The 17,212-nt window shown below is 45.2% G+C and overlaps 1 protein-coding gene across 1 annotated transcript in view; it reads right to left on the bottom strand.

Annotated features, from left to right (window-relative positions):
- The window catches only part of RBFOX1 (RNA binding fox-1 homolog 1), a 1,505,061-nt gene extending 1,488,271 nt beyond the window's left edge, over positions 1-16,790 (bottom strand). The window contains exon 1 of the mRNA XM_053671753.1: positions 16,529-16,790. Coding sequence (XP_053527728.1) covers positions 16,529-16,531 — 3 coding nt within the window. The 5' untranslated portion in view covers positions 16,532-16,790. The remainder of the gene's footprint in view (positions 1-16,528) is intronic.
- Positions 16,791-17,212: the final 422 nt, after the last annotated feature.

Genomic DNA, 17,212 nt, shown 5'->3' with positions numbered 1-17,212 from the left:
CATATAGTAGTTATGGTTCTTATAAATACCATATTCCTACTGCTCAGTCCAAGGGACACATATTTCTCTCCAACTATAGTTGTACCCTGCGTCATTGATACTAAGTTCTCTGCCCTTCCTCATCCCCCCCTCACCCCAACTACACCACATAGTTAAAATTGGTGGAGGGAAGAATCCTTTTTTTCCATGACCTTATCAGGTCATGGCAAAACAGTGTGACAGTTATTATGCTAAGGTGGGCTCCCAATTTTCTCTATGTCACGTAGCCCTTTGAAAACCTGACTTAAAAAGGTCTACGTACCTCCTGCCCCAATTTTTTAAAAATCTGTGAAGTGCACAGGTGGCTCCCAAGTTAGGAATTCCTTTCATAGAAGAGGAAACTGAAGATAATAATTTGTCCCTATCTCACAAAAACTAAGCTATCTAAAAGTGTAGACATTTAGCATTACCTGCAGTCCCAAAGAAGGCAGATGCCCTCTGACCCAATGCTCTGTCTTCCTAGCATTATTCTACCTGTTTTCTTAGGAAATAGGAGACTAGTTAAGAGCTATTTCAGTGGCAGGCATTTGCATGTAGATTATTCAAGTTACAAACAATTCTGTGGGAATTCCCCTTCTCCCCCCCAAAAGACAAGAAGACATAAAACATTATGCTACAATGGATGGTTACATGGTATCATCTGAAAGCATTTTCCAATCTAAAACATGCGTGCCTTTGTCAGAGAACCTGGCCTTGGTGCCTTTGTAAATCAGACTCTACTTTTGGAAGTGCTGGATGGTGCAGTTCCTTTTCTCTTTTAAGTTTCCTCCCATGCCCCATGCTGAGAAGTGACACAGTTCCAGTGATACCCCACAGCTTCTGAATGTCCTTTGCTAAGGGAATTGTCTAGATTCCCATTGTATACAAAGCATTTTGTTTCACACTGGGTTGGCTGCCTCATGGAGCTTTAAAGGCGGGGAGGAGGGGTGATTCTTTTCAGTGGGGGAGAGAAAGATGCTACAATACAAGCAACAGTCTACACGAGAGCAGTGTATGTAGGATGCCTGGGACATAAGGCACATTCCCAGGTGCCCAATTATTGTTATAAAATGGGATATTAATTCCAAATGCCTTAAGAATAGATATTTCTCCATATCCATCAAGTACTTTTCTCTGAGTAACTGAAAAATAAGCTAATAGCTCATGATAAGACTCCCTCTTTGGAAGCATAATCCTTCTTCTCAGCCAAAAAGGCACCATGTAATAAGGACAGCAAATAAATTTCATTTGACATAGTAATTCCAATTGGCTGAGACTAGATGCCTAAAGTGATGCATTGAGGATTCCGAGGAAATGTCTCTGATGGGGGTGTGGGGAACTGATTATCAATGTCTACCACATGTACAGAAAGGGGGATGGTGTCACTTAGGCCTCATGCTTGCCATTCTGATGTAGAGTATTACTGAGCGCTCGATGAAAATGCATGAATAAAAAGACTATATAATGCATAAGCTGGCTATACTTGAGAACATGATATTTTATAAGTCTATTTTACCAGCCAATTTTTCATGGACATTTCTAAACTGTATTTTAAAAGACAAAGTCATGTTGGGAACATTACTGTGACACAAATGGAGCATGACAAGGGTGCAAGCACACCCTCTGCTTCTTCCTTGACTGGGTGGGGTTTGTCATGAGGGGCGGGCCCTCTGTTCCACCCTTGGGTGGGACTAAATGAGTGTTCCTGAGAGGGGACAACTGAGTGAAGGGCACCCTGACACCAGCTGTTAGTCTTCTCAAATCCATGTCTCTGGTGTCAAAATATCTATCCCAGAGCACACTGCTCTTTGTCTGAGTCAGTGATTTCCACCTTGGGGCAGTACCCACCCGGGGGACATTTGGCATTGTCTGTACACATGCTTGCTGTCCCAGCTGCAGAAGGGGGTGTTACTAGTATCTAGTAAGTAGAGACAAGGGAAGCTGATAAACATCCTGTAACATACCAAAAAAGTCCCCCACAACACCAGAAAATTATCTGATCCATTATGTCAATAACACACAAGGATCAGGCAAAACCCTGGTAAGACGTTAACACTATGTTCTCTGCTGTTCAGAACACACCGCAGCATTACAGCTCAACAGTTGAGCTTGGGGGCTCTGAGCCTGAAGCCTCGCCTGACCACCAGCCATGTGACTCTGAGCAAAGCACCTGGCCTGTCTCAGCTCCCATGTCCCACTTTCTGAAACAGGGCTGACAGCAGGGTCTACTCTATGGGACCGAATGTGAAAATGGAATTAAAGCTCTTAGCAAAGTGTTAGCAAAAAACAGGAATGACAAAAACAGCCACCTGCCTGGCACTGTGGCCACAAATCAGAACCATGATGTGTCTTCGTCTAAACTCAGTTCATGCCCTGGCTGGGTGGCTCAGTTGGTTGGAGCATTATCCATACCCCAAAAGGTTGCTGGTTCAATCCCCAATCAGGTCAAGATACGTACATAGGTTGTGGGTTCAATCTCTAGTCAGGGCATGTATGGAAAGCAAATGATCAGTGTCTCTCTCTCTCTCCCCCTTCCGCCCTCTCTGTCTCTCAAATCAATAAAAAATATATCCTCTGATGTGGATTTAAAAAATAAAAAAATAAAAATAAACTTTGTTCACTCTCTAAGACTCAAAGGCATAAGGATTGGCATGTCTGTAAAAATAAAAGACACATCTCCTTTGACCCAGCAGTTTTATTTCTAGGAATTTATTCTATAGACAAATTTACATGTGTAGGAAACGGTGGTAGTCAAGGATATTCAAAGCAGCACTTTAATAACAAAATAACTAGAAATAACATAAAATCCACCAAAAGGAGACTAATTAAATAATGTGGAATAAATAGGTACAATGGAATATTACATATACATTAATAAAAAAAGTATGGATATAGAAAATTCCCTAAAGTGCATCCTAAGTTAAAAGTAAGAAGGCAAAGGGGCTATGCAGACCCTCTGCTGTCTGCATCAATGCCGACATGCATGTGCACTTGGCCCATGAAAGAATGCACCAGGAGTCGCCACAGCAGCCATCTCTGGGAAGGTGGGAGCCCAGGGCGACATACATTCTTCTCAGCATACTTTAGCTTGCTTTAAGTATTGTTCCATTTTCATCTGAACTATCAAGTGACACACCAAATATGCCCTGCCTCGGAACTACCCAACTTCTTTTACACTCGACTTCTGTATATGCTGGCAAATCATCCCTAGATTAAAATGAGTAATTTTCAAACACTTGGGTCAACCCCTTTTGTGTGCCCAATTTCTAATCCAAAAATGCCTGTGGAGGAGCTGACTGCTAGCATGCAGCTTGTTGCACTGAGAATGGAAATGGCAAGAGGTTTTCATTATAACACAGACTTGCACCCAGCCTTCCCCCAACTGTCCTTTGCAAACTCCAGCTCTTGAATGAAGGGCTGTATTAATCAGCAGACCCAGTTGGTGCTCAGACACTGAGCTGGATCCTGGCCTATTATTAGTTCCTGAACAATGGCTTAGAAAAAGGGGAAAAAATAATAAGACGTAAATAAATAAAACAAATAAGGCTTTGAATGTGGACACCACTATTCAGGGAAAAGACAAAATTATATATATTTTATTTTCTTCTTTGGGTTTTTTACCTATTTCCAGTTTTTTTACAATGAACATGGATTGCTTTTGTAGCAAGAAAAAAAAGTATTGTTTCAAAAATGGAACTGGAGGATGTGAAACATTTATCATTATGATATTGTTGTGGATCAGATTTTGGGATTTAATGCAGTTTTATTTTACCAAAATAGTGGACTAATGTTTCTTAATCCCATTAAGCTTCCTTGTTTCCCACAGAGAGGCCTGGCAGGTTAACACAGTCAGCAACTGACATCCACCTTGACTTACAAAGCCGGTACTTCTCCACAGTGTGGAGGCATAAACCAGTGCAGTGTGACTGCCTCCTCCCAAAACAGAATTTTCCTAAACTTTCATTGTACTAGCTTCTTTGCACAGAGACAACATGCAAACATAGCAGGTCCCCACCTGAGTGGGACTGTGGCTTGGTAAGAGCACATTAGTGTCCAAAAGGAGAGAGGCAAGCCAGGGCTATCACGGTGCTGTAAGGGGAGATACCCAACCCTTTACACCCTGAGCATGCTTTCTTACTGGTGTGGTCTTGCCTCCCCTTGAAGATAAAATTATATTGCACAGATTTAGAAGATTCACCTTATGAAATGAGATCTGCTGCACCCTTTGACCCCAGACTTAAAAATAATGTATTTCACGGTCTTCTAATTGATACTTGTGTTTGTGTGTGTTACTACTAAAAATAATTAGTGTTGCCTTAAAAAAGTTAAAAGGGAGAAATAAAATGGCAAGGGCACACTGACATCTGCTGGCATTTCATAAACTTTTTTTAAGACAAGCATTTGTTCCACACACTGCTCTCCATTTATCCTCGTGCGTGGAGGCACATTTGCAGCCTACCAGAACTAATATTCCCCAAATGAGGTAAGAAGAAAACCATCTAGGGATGAAAGCCCAAGAGCCCCTTTCCCTTGGAGTGGGTTCCCTTCCTTCTCTGAGTAAAGCAATCTGGGGTATAAACAATTTCACTTTTTTTCCCTAGTAAGTGGAAGTGTTGACCTAGAGACAAAGAGTTGAGCTAAGTCTGCGAGGTGTTTCCCCTGACCTTACTTCTGTACGTGGTCATTCCACCAACCCTTGTCTCCAAAGGGCAAACAAAGGAACGCAGGGTAACGACTCTACCTGTGTCAGAAGGACCAGGAAAACAAAACCGAGCTTCCTGTTTCCAGGACACGGAACCAAAAAAGCAGCAAAACAAAAAGCATGAGTAAGAATGAAGGGTGCCTAAAATATTAACTTTGGAATAGAGGCAACAGCCTCACTGTTGTGCTAATGAAACACTTGAAAACAGACTCCAAAATGCTGCAGTCCTGAAGCATTTCTTAAATTTAAAAAATCTCTGATAGTGAAATAGAGTCAGCGGTCGAGGTGCAGGATTATGGGGTGGTCTGAGGTAAAGAAACAAACTCCATTTTCTCACTTAACTTTATGCACATTATAAAGATATGTTTGCAGAGATGGCTTCTAGCTCTACCTCCTAAGAAGTTGTTACCCCACAAATGCACCTGTAAGCACAAGGCTGACTTGAGCAGGGAGGACATGAGATAAAACAGCTCTGCCCTGGGCGTGTAACAAGCTGAATGTCCAGCAGCCACTGCTTTTCCATCTCGTGGGTTCTGAAGTCAGAGCAGAACATCACACCACCATCATATTGCCCTCCACTCCCTCCCTTCCTCTGCAACACACCCACTCACACCCAACACACCACACACGTGTGCACACACATGTACTCTCACATGTACACACCCATTTTTTGATACATCTATGAGTGATGGTATGAACAAAGACCTTTTCAAAAAAGAAAATATATAGGGTCTCAAGAACAGGCTGCCTGTCTGGCCTCTGCAGCCTCTCCAGCTACATGAAGGCACCAGTTCACACTGCTCCAGGCATGTGGCTACCTCGCAGGCTCCAGGGTGTGCAGAGCACCCTCCTTCCTCCAGACTTCTAGACACACTGGTGCCTCTGGCCACCATGGGCTCCACCCCTCTCTCTCTCTCTCTGCTGCCCTCTTTGCAGAACTCGATCCTCCTCATTCTCCAGCCTCAGCTCACTGAAATGTATGTCCTTGGAGAGACCTTCCCTGGCCCTTCTATCTAATATAGCCATCAACCCTTTTGAATCATTCGTGCCTGCATTGTTTTCATCTTAACATTTATTATAATATGTAATTATACTATCCATATATTTTTCATGTCTTGTGTTGGTCTGTCCCACTAAAGACTAAGCTTCCTGAGGCAGAGCTCTTGTTGGCCTTGGCCACTGCTCATTTTGTCATCCCAGTACACCAGCCCCAGTGTCCAGTACAGTGCCTGACCCAGAGCCTGGGCCTGACAGTGTCAACTGAATGCAAGAGAAAAGCAATGGGTGACCCTGTAAAACTGAGCCTACATGTCATAAGTAGTGCTCCAGGAAAAAAAATTAAACAAATCGTGGAAGAAAATAAGAAAGACTGTCAGCTGAGATTCAAATACTAAGTACTGCACTATGCTGTCCTATGTTCCAGGGATTCCTGGTGATTTATAGGGCTGTAATTGATTTCTGTGTCCTTTGCAACATTCATGTATCTTATATATATTTATTTTAGGCACTTTGCAAAAAATTTTTTTCTAAACAATGAAATGAATATAAATCACAATAAAAGATGAAAATTAAAATAAAGGCAGAGAAGTCAAATGGATCAACAATGAAGTTAATATGCAAAACCCACAGTAGCAAATCCTATTCATTGTCAAGATTAGATGATTAAATCAGCTCTGAGCTTCCTGGCAGGCTTTGTGAAAAGGGAACATGATAAGTTGTTTCACTTAGAGTGTCTAGTGTATATATATACCAATCAACACCTCAGGAAAAGAGGAACTTTTCTGATCCTGAAAGCAGAGATAACTATACTGGTAGCCAACAGTGCCCTTGGAAATACCATCATGGCCAATAATAGCAGGAAGCATGGATTCTCTATGGCAGAGGTGGCTCTTTCTTGGTTCCCCTCATTGGCTTTCAACATATGGTTCCTTAGTTTAAACGATTATTCTTTTCCTGTGTGTATATATAATATTTTTTTACATATGGGATCAAATGGCTTTGTTAGAATATCCCTTATTATATGCTGACAAGAGCAAAGCATAAGTCAGTCAAACTGAATTTGTGAAGTGGGGGTGAATGATTCTTTGTCCTCATTGTGAACTTTCAAAGGTTACTGTAAATTCACACAGACTACAGCTAGGCAAAATTCCATGTGCAAACAACAGAAAATCACTAGACAACAAAACATCTTTCCAAGAACCCTGGGCATGTTAACTAAGCAACAAAACTTTCCCATCAAAGAATGTTGGAATGAGAAGCTCATGTCTGAATGTTAGAAGGTAAATAGATGTACAAGCACTGACTTCTCTAAGATGTCCATGTGATACCTGCTCAACTTACCTCACTCTGCAGCATCAGTCTTTAGTGAGACTTTAGTAGATAGGGAAATGGAGGCTCAGAGAGGTACAATCACTTGTCCAACATCACATAGTTAGAAGGTGACAGAATCTGGGCTCCAAAGTTAGATAGGTCTGGCGCCAAAGCCTGTGCCCTCTCACACCTTTGCTCTCAGGGAGTGTGGTCTTCTCAAAGCTTCTGTGACTCCAGGATGACTCCAGTGGCTTGGTTAGGCCAATGCGCCATCCATATTTAGCCAGGACCCTACTTGCTGTAATTCAGACGGACGAAACTCCCCAAGTCAGAAATGAGAAATTCCTCCATCAAGAGTCTCATGTTGTTAAGGAGAGAGATCAATTATCCTCTTTACTCTCCCCAAGGATACTCCTGAAATTTCCCAACCTGTGTCAATAAGAACTGTTTTCCTTCCCTTTGGGAGTTTTTCCATCATCTTAGCCTTTGCCATCAGCGGCAGCCTGAACTGCACTCACCTTGCTGAAAGAAAAGGTGCTTTCTTCACTGTGATGTGACCATGAGCCATGTCGTGGGCCAGCCTTCCCTTCAGAAAGGCCCAGGAAGGTGCACCTCACTCCCGAAGCATCCTTAAGAGACTCACTATGCAAACAATCAACAACCCAGAACCGAGATAGAGGGCTCGTCCCAAGGGAAATAGACACACAGCAAGTACCACTGAGATCTGGCCAGGGCTGCTAGTGCTGAATCAGCCCCTCGACTCCCTGCTCTGTCACTTTTCATAACGAGTCTAATAAATTAGTGTTTCCCTCTGCCAATCAATCAGAGCCCGTGCATATGGCCACTGTCAGCAGTCCTCTGCAGGCAGAACTCCATATAGAGACTTGGGTCTGTCAACTCCTTCAACTCCACATTTGCAGCTATTACGGGCTCTTCCCCCTTCACTCTCAATTTATCATCTTGGTTACAATCAAGAGGAAAACATAGGAATCATATTCTGGGGCCAATTTGTTAACTAGAGAGACTGTGAAAAGATGCCAGCAACAACAACAATAATAATGATATTATTATTATTATTTATTATTGAATGATAACAATAATTGCCATTATTATCATAGCAAGCCCCACTACTGAACAAATCATGTGCTACAATAATTTATAAGGTTGGTTAATCATCAAACTGACCCATCAATGTAAGAATAATTATCTACATTTATGAAGTAGAATGGGGCTCAGAGAGGCTCAGTAAGGCCAAAGGTTGTGGAGCTAGAAGGTGATGGAGTTGGGATTTGAAGCAGGGCAGGCTGACTCTGTAATGCTAATCACTGCCCTGCACTGCCTCCTACCTCCTGAGCGTCTTATAACAGCTCTTTTGCACTTTCAACCTGCACTTTCAGTGCAGAGTAGACCTGGAAGCTCCATTTAAACCTAGACCTGCTCAAATCTACAACTTAGTCTTTGGGCCTCAGTCCCCCATCTGTAAAGGGGGGATAATAAAGGGCTTGAAATAAAGAGTTAATGAAGCAATGTGTACAAAGTATTCTTCCCTGTGCCCTAGCAAACGGTAGCTCCTACAGAATTGATGATGATACAAAGACAAATTTTAAAAACCTAAGGTTGAAAAACGCTCATCTTTGCCTCTGTTCTAAAATTCACAGAAAAGAGACATCTTGAGGAAAGACAAGACCTAGCAATGAACAGGTGATTGTACAAATAGTCTATTTTGCTGGCAAAGGTCTAATTTTGTCCTCAGAAAAAAAATGAAAAGGGAGCTGATTCAGATGATGATGCTTCGGGTTTGCCAACTGCACTTTGAGTGATTATCAGAGCGGCACAAGCCCTCAGGGTATGATATCCAAGGGCTGCCTGTAGCCAGATCAGTGGCCCATGCACTCAGAGCTGGAGCCTGGGGACATGAACTGAGGTGCTCTGGGCAGCCAGGGTCTTGAGGATCCAAGGAGAAAAACAGCAAAACAAGAGCTAGATTGCACCACTGCAGAGCCCTGAATAGGCCACTCTTACATGATAAAGAAATGGTGGAGCATATAGAAACAGGTACCGTGTTTTTTCTTTTTGTGCCTCTGATCAACCCTGTATCAGTTCTCAGAGCATCTCAAGCTAAGCAGCAAAGTCCCCCTAACCAATGTGCTGCACTGCCTCTTCCGTCCCTAGCATCCTACAAAGGCGGAAGAGGCAATGTGCAGTGATTCACACCACAGGCTACTGACTCAGACTGTCAAAATCCTGGGTGTACCACTGACCTGCTGTCCTGAGAAAAACTGCTTAAGCTGCCTTCACCTTGCTATCTACCTGCAGAATGGGGTTATGAAACAAATCCAACTCTGAGTGTGCTAGAAGAATTAAATGGAGTAACCCATTATTTCATGTCAAGTGCTTACTCTGTGGCAACCACTGTGCTAGATGCCAGGGATACAGTGATTCCAAACCAGAAGCACCCATAGCCCACCCCCATTTACCATCCAGGTAGTAAGAGATAGATGAGACAAAGTCACTCACGTAAAAGGGAAGCTGCCCTCGGGATGGCTGTGAGAAAGGAGAGTCCACACAGAGAGAGAGGGAGGTTTCCCTGAGAAAGGGACTCTAGAGTAGTAACCTGTACAATGGGTAGTAAGTGAACAAGGTGAACGATGCTGGGGAGGTGGCAGGGAGGAATGATCAGGGAAACGTTTCCATGTCAGGGAAACATGGCTCACTGCAGAGGAACGCCGGTAGAGTGCTTAGCACAGCTAGTGTTGCGAACAAAGTGTATGAAACATATCAACTTAATATTATCATCACAGCATATCTAAGAGGCAATGACAGAATTCCAGGGTTCTGGTAAAGAGATAGGTTTGGGGATCAAATGTGGGAAGAAAGTTGAACCACCCAGGTATCCAAACCTTCCACCTTCCAAGGCCAGGAGAGCTCCCCAAGACAGTGTTAGGTGCACTCAGCACACGAAACAACTTGCTTCTTTCTGTCAATATCCATTATCACACCTACCTATGGGAGAAGCAGGTGGCCACTCTCTGAAAGGGAGCCCACTGAAATATATGATGAATAAAGAAGATCTGTACAGGAGACATGTCAGCCAAGCCACAGGAAAGAGAGAGGGTGGGGCAGGGGGAAGGCAGGGAGTGTTCCTTCTCTGAAGGGATGCTTAGGGAACAAACCACTAAATGGGATATTGTTTACAGAGACATGCTCAATGTCCCACCCACACATGAGTATTACTGAGAACCTTGAGGTCCTTTTCCCCTATAAACTAATCTCTCCTCTTGAGTGGAAGATTTTGTTCTAAGTCCCCCAAGGGAAATAACAAGGTTTAATTTCCTAGACGTTATAGGGCTTACCCTTTGGGGTACCAGGAAGTCTGTGGACCAAATTTGGTTACAGAGATGAATCAGGACTTTGTGACAAAAGCTGGCTGGCCTGGAAAGCGTGCTTGTTTATTGACTCTTCTCAAAAGTGTTAGACAGTGGTTCCAGCCAAGATGGAGGTGTAGGTAGATATGCTGTACCTCCTCACACAACCAAAAAGAAGGACAACAATAAACTTAAAAACAAAAAATAACCAGAACTGCCAGAAAATCAACCTGTATGGAAATCCAACAACCAAAGAGTTAAAGAAGAAAAACATTCATCAAGACTGGGAGGAAAGGCAGCAACAGGCAGCTGGTGCAGGGAGGACTAGTGGCAAGGTGGCCGCAGAGAGACAGGGTTAGCTGGCAGCTTGTGGAGCACGCAGTCCCACATTTGCATGTGGCTAAACCAGGAGGAACAACTGGGGAGCCAGACAGACCATACAATCCAGGGTTCCAGTGTGGGAAAATAAAGCCTCAAAACCTCAGACTGAAAAAATCTGTGGGGAATGAGGCAGCAGAAGAAAATCCCAGGCTCAAAGGAGAGTTCATTGAGAGACCCACAGGGTCCTAGAATGTACATAAACCCACCCACCTAGGAATCAGCACCAGAAGGGCCTAATTTGCTTGTGGGTAGCAAAGGAACTGACTGAAAGCCTGCAGAGAGCAGAGCAAGTGCCATTGTCCCCTCTCTAACCACTTCCCCACAGACGGTGACACAACACAGTGACTTGGGTTGCCCCTCCCTGGTGAACACCTAAGGCTCTGTCCCTTACTACATAGCAGGTACACTAACACACACACACACACACACAAAGGGCCCAAATGAAAGAACAGATCAAAGCTCCAGAAAAAATACAATGAAGTGAGACAGGTGATAGCCAACCTATCAGATGCAGGGTTCAAAACCATGGTAACCAGAATGCTCACAGAAATTGTTGAATTTGGTCACAAAATATAGGGAAAGTGAAGGCTATGAAGAAGGAAATAAAGGAAAATGTACAGGAAACTAACAGTGAAGGGAAGGAAACTGCAAGTCAAATCAATGGTTTGGAGCAGAAAGAAGAAATAAACATTCAACCAGAACAGTATAAAGAAACAAGAATTCAAAAAAATGAGGAGAGGCTTAGGAACCTCCGAGACAATTTTAAAAGTTGCAATATCCAAATCATAGGGCTGCCAGAAGGAGAAGGAGAAGAAAAAGAGCAAGAAATGGAAAACTTAGTTGAAAATATAATGAAGGAGGACTTTCCTAATCTGGCAAATGAAAGGAACTTCCAAGAAGTTCAAGAAGCTCAAAGAGTCCCAAAGAAGTTGGACCCAAGAAGAAACACACCAAGGTACATCATCATTACATTAGCCAAGATTAAAATGAAGGAGAGAATCCTAAAAGCAGCAAGAGCTAAGGGGACAGTCACCTACAAAGGAGTTCCCATCAGACTCTCAGCGTATTTCTCAAAAGAGACCTTACAGGCAAGAAGGGGCTGGAAAGAGGTATTCCAAGTCATGAAATCCAAAGCTCTACAACCAAAATTACTCTATCCAGCAAAGCTTTCATTTAGAATGGAAGGACAGTTAAAGTGCTTCTCAGATAAGATCAAATTCAAGGAGTTCATCATCACCAAGCCCTTATTATATGAAATGTTAAAGGGACTTCTCTAAGAAAAAGAAGATAAAAAAGATGAACAGTGAAAGGACAGCGAACTCACAGTTATTAACAACCACACCTAAAACAACAGCAAACTAAGTGAACAGCTACATCAGGAGTGGAGCCACAGAAATAGAGATCACATGGAGGGTTAGAGGGGAGGGAGGGAGGATGGGGGAAAGATGCTGGCAATAAGAAGCATAAATGGTAGGTACAAAATAGACAGGGGGAGGTTAAGAATAGCATGGGAAATGGAAAACACAAAGAACTTATATGTATGACCCATGGACATGAACTAAGGTGGGGGAATGATGGTGGGAGGGCATGTGCAGGGTGGAGGGGAATAAAGGGGATAAAAATGGGACAACTGTAATATCATAATTAATAAAATGTATTTTTAAAAATACCAGTGTTTTCTACAATGTTTAAATCAAAAATATATCATAGCTATTCTCTGCTAATGGCTTCCCATTGAAATATCTGGACTCCTTACCAGGCCTCAAAAGGCCTACATGACCTAACTGCATCCACACGATATTATTGTTACAGCCTCAGGGCCCTTGCACTTGCTGTTCCCTCTCTCTGAATGTGTCTTCATGAAGATAATCACCTTCGAATGGAAGCTCCATTTGGGCCAGGGATGTCTGTATATAATGATCACTGTGTATTTCAAGTGTTTCAACAGTGCTTGACATACCACAGATGTTCAGTAAGTACTCATGGGTTGAAAGCCTATCTTGAAACATATCGGCTACTTCTTTTCACTTACAACTCAGCTCAAATCTCTCCTCCTTGGAAAGCCCTTTCAAGTCATTCTCTGTCATATCATCACCATGTTGTAATTTTTGTAACCCTGGTCATTATCCTCATAAATACATATTTCCATTTCTTGCATATTGTTTAGCTTCCCCCCATGACAATAGAAGCTCCAAGACAGCAATGTTCTCATTGGCCTTATTCCCAAGCAGAACTCCTGATGTGCAGTATGAACACTCATTGCATTAGCCACTCCTCCCCCCATGACAGGCACACCCATCCGTATAGCAGGCAACTGTCACCCCTATTTCTTATGTCCAGTGACCAGTGACAAACCAGTGGTAATGGCAGTGTTCAGCACAACTACAGGTACAAAGTATGAAGATGCCTATCTGTCCTTATAAGTCCATGTGTCATTTTTGTAAGAACCACCAGACCCTACAACCAAGTTGGACCGTGTTCTCTGCTGGAGTCATCTGAAGGTGCTGGGTGCCCCTCGTTCTGAAGTTCCTTCACTGATTGATTCTTTAATTAAAGTTTTCATATTTATACTTGTGCCTTGAGGCAGCGTATTAAATACTGGATGTCGGCATTGGAGGAGAGCCTCACAGCTTCTTTAAAAATATCATCCCCAAGTTTGAGGTCTTTGGCACAACACAGATTTGTCTCGGGCGATATGGGGGGATGTGAATGTGACAAGTTATCAGATGATTTTAGAAAAGTCAACCAGCATTAATCTGCGGAGCATGCTTTCTGTACAGCCACAGACTGGTAGCCAGGGTGGCACTAACCACACTGTGTCCCTCAGAGTCGAAGCAAGTGGGTTCCAACACTGAGACATTGCTGTGTCCCCACTGTATTTTCTGTGTCAGATCTGATTTCCCTCTTGAATGTGTTCATGACTCCACACATCAGCTGAAAGCACGCAAATAAAATGGTCTAATTTTTAGAAAGGTAAAATATTAGACATTTATACAGGGCAGACCCAATTTTCTAGATTAAAAAAAAAACCCTATCTAAAAGGAATTTTATAAAATTTAACGATTTGGTATGACTCGAACTGACAAGGCTAAACTTTTTTTTTTCAGTCATCAGAGACGTGAGAATGTCTCAAAGGCCTGAGCTCAGACCTGAGAGGAGCAGGTAAAAAAATAGCATCAATTATCATGAAGAGAAAATAGGGCAGAGTGGGTCAATTCCAGCAGGAGAGATCAACTCAGACCCGTGTTTTGGCTTGTTCTGAGTGGAAATCTCTGGGACCACAGGGTAATGTTAAAGACAGCATGTTCTGAGGCGAGTAACACTTACTAAGAGGATACTTTCATCCCAGGAGGCCAAGGAGAAGCAGGCCTTCCTGATGATTAAGAGAAATGCACACTTGTAAAAACTTAATTTCAGGTCAGGGTATATGTGCTTGTTGAGATGGTATCAAATGCCACCAACCTAATCCCAGTCTGTTGTGATTCTTCTTTTAAAAAATGTGCAGACTGGAAGAGAGGTCACACAAGCTTTCTCTCAGAGAGACTGAGGTTTACTCTAAGCATCCTCCCCTTTAGGATTAACCTCTCTCTTTTTTTTTGTTTTTAGTCCATCCCTTGTTGAAAAGAAAATGTGTGTGTGTGTGTGTGTGTGTGTGTGTGTGTGTGTGTAAGGGGAACTGCCTGCCTTTTCTTTCTACCAGGTATCACAAGGCACAGAATATAATCTATTTGATTTTTTAAAAAGTAAAAGAAAGCTAACATTATCCAGGCACTTATCATGTGCCAGCCCCTATTCTAAGTGTTTATGACTTTATTTTATTCTCCCCCAAACTCTTTGAGCTCCATACTACCACTAAAACTCTCATTTGACAGGTGAACAACAGGCACAGAGATGTTAAGTAACTTGCCCAAGGTCACACAGCCAGCAGGTGGCATAGCCAGGAACTCTGTGCTCTTCACCATGAAACTACTCTCTGAACCCTTAAGGGGTCCTTGAAATTGTAACAAATGATGTCCATTTCTTCCTGCCCCAACTCAGTCGTGCTAATTTATGAGAAATCCAGTGGATTCCTCTGGACCCAGTGCTTCCCAGATTAGCTCCAAAAGCAAGAAGGTGAGTCAGCCCCATTGCTTGTGAATGCAGGGCCATAGTTGCCCTTCATGGACCCCAGGTCTTCTACCACTGAAGAAAAAAGACTTGGTCCAAAACAAATCTGCTGACGACGGTTCCAGCCAGGCCTTCTGTGGTCACTTAAAAATTGAAAGGATCCAGGCCCCGTCTTTTTTTTTTTTTTTTGTAACAAATGTAAATGGGAAATGGAAAGTGAACGAACTAGAACAGGGGCAGGGAGGGATCACCAGCTGGGGTGTATCCTAAACTCAGGCCAACAAGGCCAGGCCTCTTGGTGCGTTCGGTTTTTTTAAAAAATAACATAAATAATCATTAGTATTATAAAAGATAACTCAAGGTATGGTACATCATATTTCAACTCAGACAAAGCTATTCTGAGACACCTCCCCCATTTTTTTTCTAAGTTCAGCTGAGAAGAGCTGCTGTTGGGTGCCAGTGCCCTGAACTGCCCTGCGATTTCCAAGCACGGGAGCAGCCCCACCCCGCACGTTCCTGGGCAGGCAGGTCCATCCAGGTCTTTGTCTGAGCAGGAACCAGGAGCCCCCCGTTCTCTGGTACCAGGGAATGGAGCTGGCGGCTCCTGGTCCCGGGAGTCTGGTCCCCTGCTTTCTGTGGGCAGTTTCTGAGAGTCTAGTGACATCTGGTCCCTGGAGCTGGTGTCTGGGAGGCATCAGAAGGTTCCCAGCCAGGTGTCCCCTCTCCCCAACCCTGGGGCGGTGGGGACATGGGAGCGGTGCCCTGCTAACCCCGCCCTTGCCTCCATTCCTGGACTGGGGAAACTGGAGCTACCAGGGGCCACCCCGACCTTTGCTCCCAGGACTGGTTGGTGCCGGAGCTCTGCTGCCGCCTGGGTCTCCTCCCCCACCTGCCCCCCTCCCCCCGCAACCCTTGCCTGGCGTTTAAAGCAGAGAATAAACCAAGGGGGTCAGCTGGAGTTTCCAAGTCCTGAGTTCCCAGGCTGGCCCCCTCCCCTGGCATCGACAGTGTCATCTCAGGGTCCTGGTGCCAATAAACACAGAGGCTCTCCCTCCAGTTCAGCGACCCTCCTCTCCCCTTTCCCTGCTCCCCCACCAGGGGTTCACCCTTGTCTCCACCCAAGCATCCCCTCCCTCAGACCTCCCGACTGGCTGTTAAGAAGGCAGGGACCAGGGCTGCGCGACCAGTGAGTGCCCACTTCCAGCCCGTCAGGGAGACTAACCGAAGTGCGCAGGCAGGTTCCAGCTGCTCCCTGCACCTGGGACTCGCTCCCAGGAGGACACACAAGGCAACCTGAGTGCTCCTGAAGTGCTCTGGGGCTTGCAAGGAAGGGTATGCTTCTGGGGTTGGGGTACCTAGGGGGTTCAAGTCTTGGGACCCCAGGAGGACATGCTGGGAGACCTCTCCACCACATTGAAAAAGTTCCCAGTCCAGACTGCCCACCCTGGTGCTGGGAGGAAGCCAAGCTCTCGGGCACCCAGCTCTTCCTTCTGTGGGACCCTTAGGTTCAGGTCAGGGGAACACAGAGGCAGTGACTCGGCTTGGACTTACCTAGAACTCCAGGCCAGCCGGGTTCCAGTCGCCTTCCACGCGGCCCCAGCCCTTCCAATTCCCCTGCGCTTTCTGCACCCCCAGCCACACTCACCATGAGCTGGAGGCAGCGCAAAGGGGGGTGCTGGCTTCTCCTAAGCTGTCCGCAACTTCACTGGCAGGTCAGCCCCACCCTGGCGCCCCTGCCCGGGCGGCAGGCTGGGCGCAGCTGGGCAAGGTGTGGAGCCGGACAGCCTGGGCCCTGGCGGCCACGGCCAGGGGTCTGGAGCGCCAGGTGCCTCAGCCCTGGGTGCGCTGTCCGCTGCTCCGCTCTCTGCCTGGGTTGGAAGCTCACAGTTCTCCCGCTTGGGATGCAGGGGCGGGGCTCACGCCTGTCCCCTCCTGATGCCAGGTGTCCTGTTCACTCTTTTCTCCTCCTGCCCGGAGGCGGAGGCTCACTCGCGAGTCTGGGTACTGCCGCTTCTGCCGTTCCGGGGATGGCACAGAGCCCCCGCCCCACGGCGAGTGCAGTCCGGGACTGGGGCGAAGCAGGAGGGATTCCCTCTTGAGTTCGGGGTTCCCCACCCAGCGCTGCCCCCAGGCTAGGTCCGCTGCCGCCTCTGCTGCAAGAACCACTTCAGGGCAGCGCAGCCTGTAGCACAGGCTCCAGCTGAAGGAGGCTGCGGTGGCGCGGCTCGCAAGGGGACTGGAAAGGAGGTGACCTTCAAACCCCGAGCTCGGGGAGACGGGGAGGAGGGCTGGGGTGATGGAGGGGAGCGGCGTACACCCGGCAGGCCCA

Source organism: Artibeus jamaicensis, unplaced genomic scaffold, assembly GCF_021234435.1.
Source record: "Artibeus jamaicensis isolate MK-2021 breed Jamaican fruit bat unplaced genomic scaffold, CSHL_Jam_final contig_700, whole genome shotgun sequence".
In the NCBI taxonomy this organism is placed as follows: Eukaryota; Metazoa; Chordata; class Mammalia; order Chiroptera; family Phyllostomidae; genus Artibeus; species Artibeus jamaicensis.
This window is presented reverse-complemented; position numbering and strand designations above follow the sequence as displayed.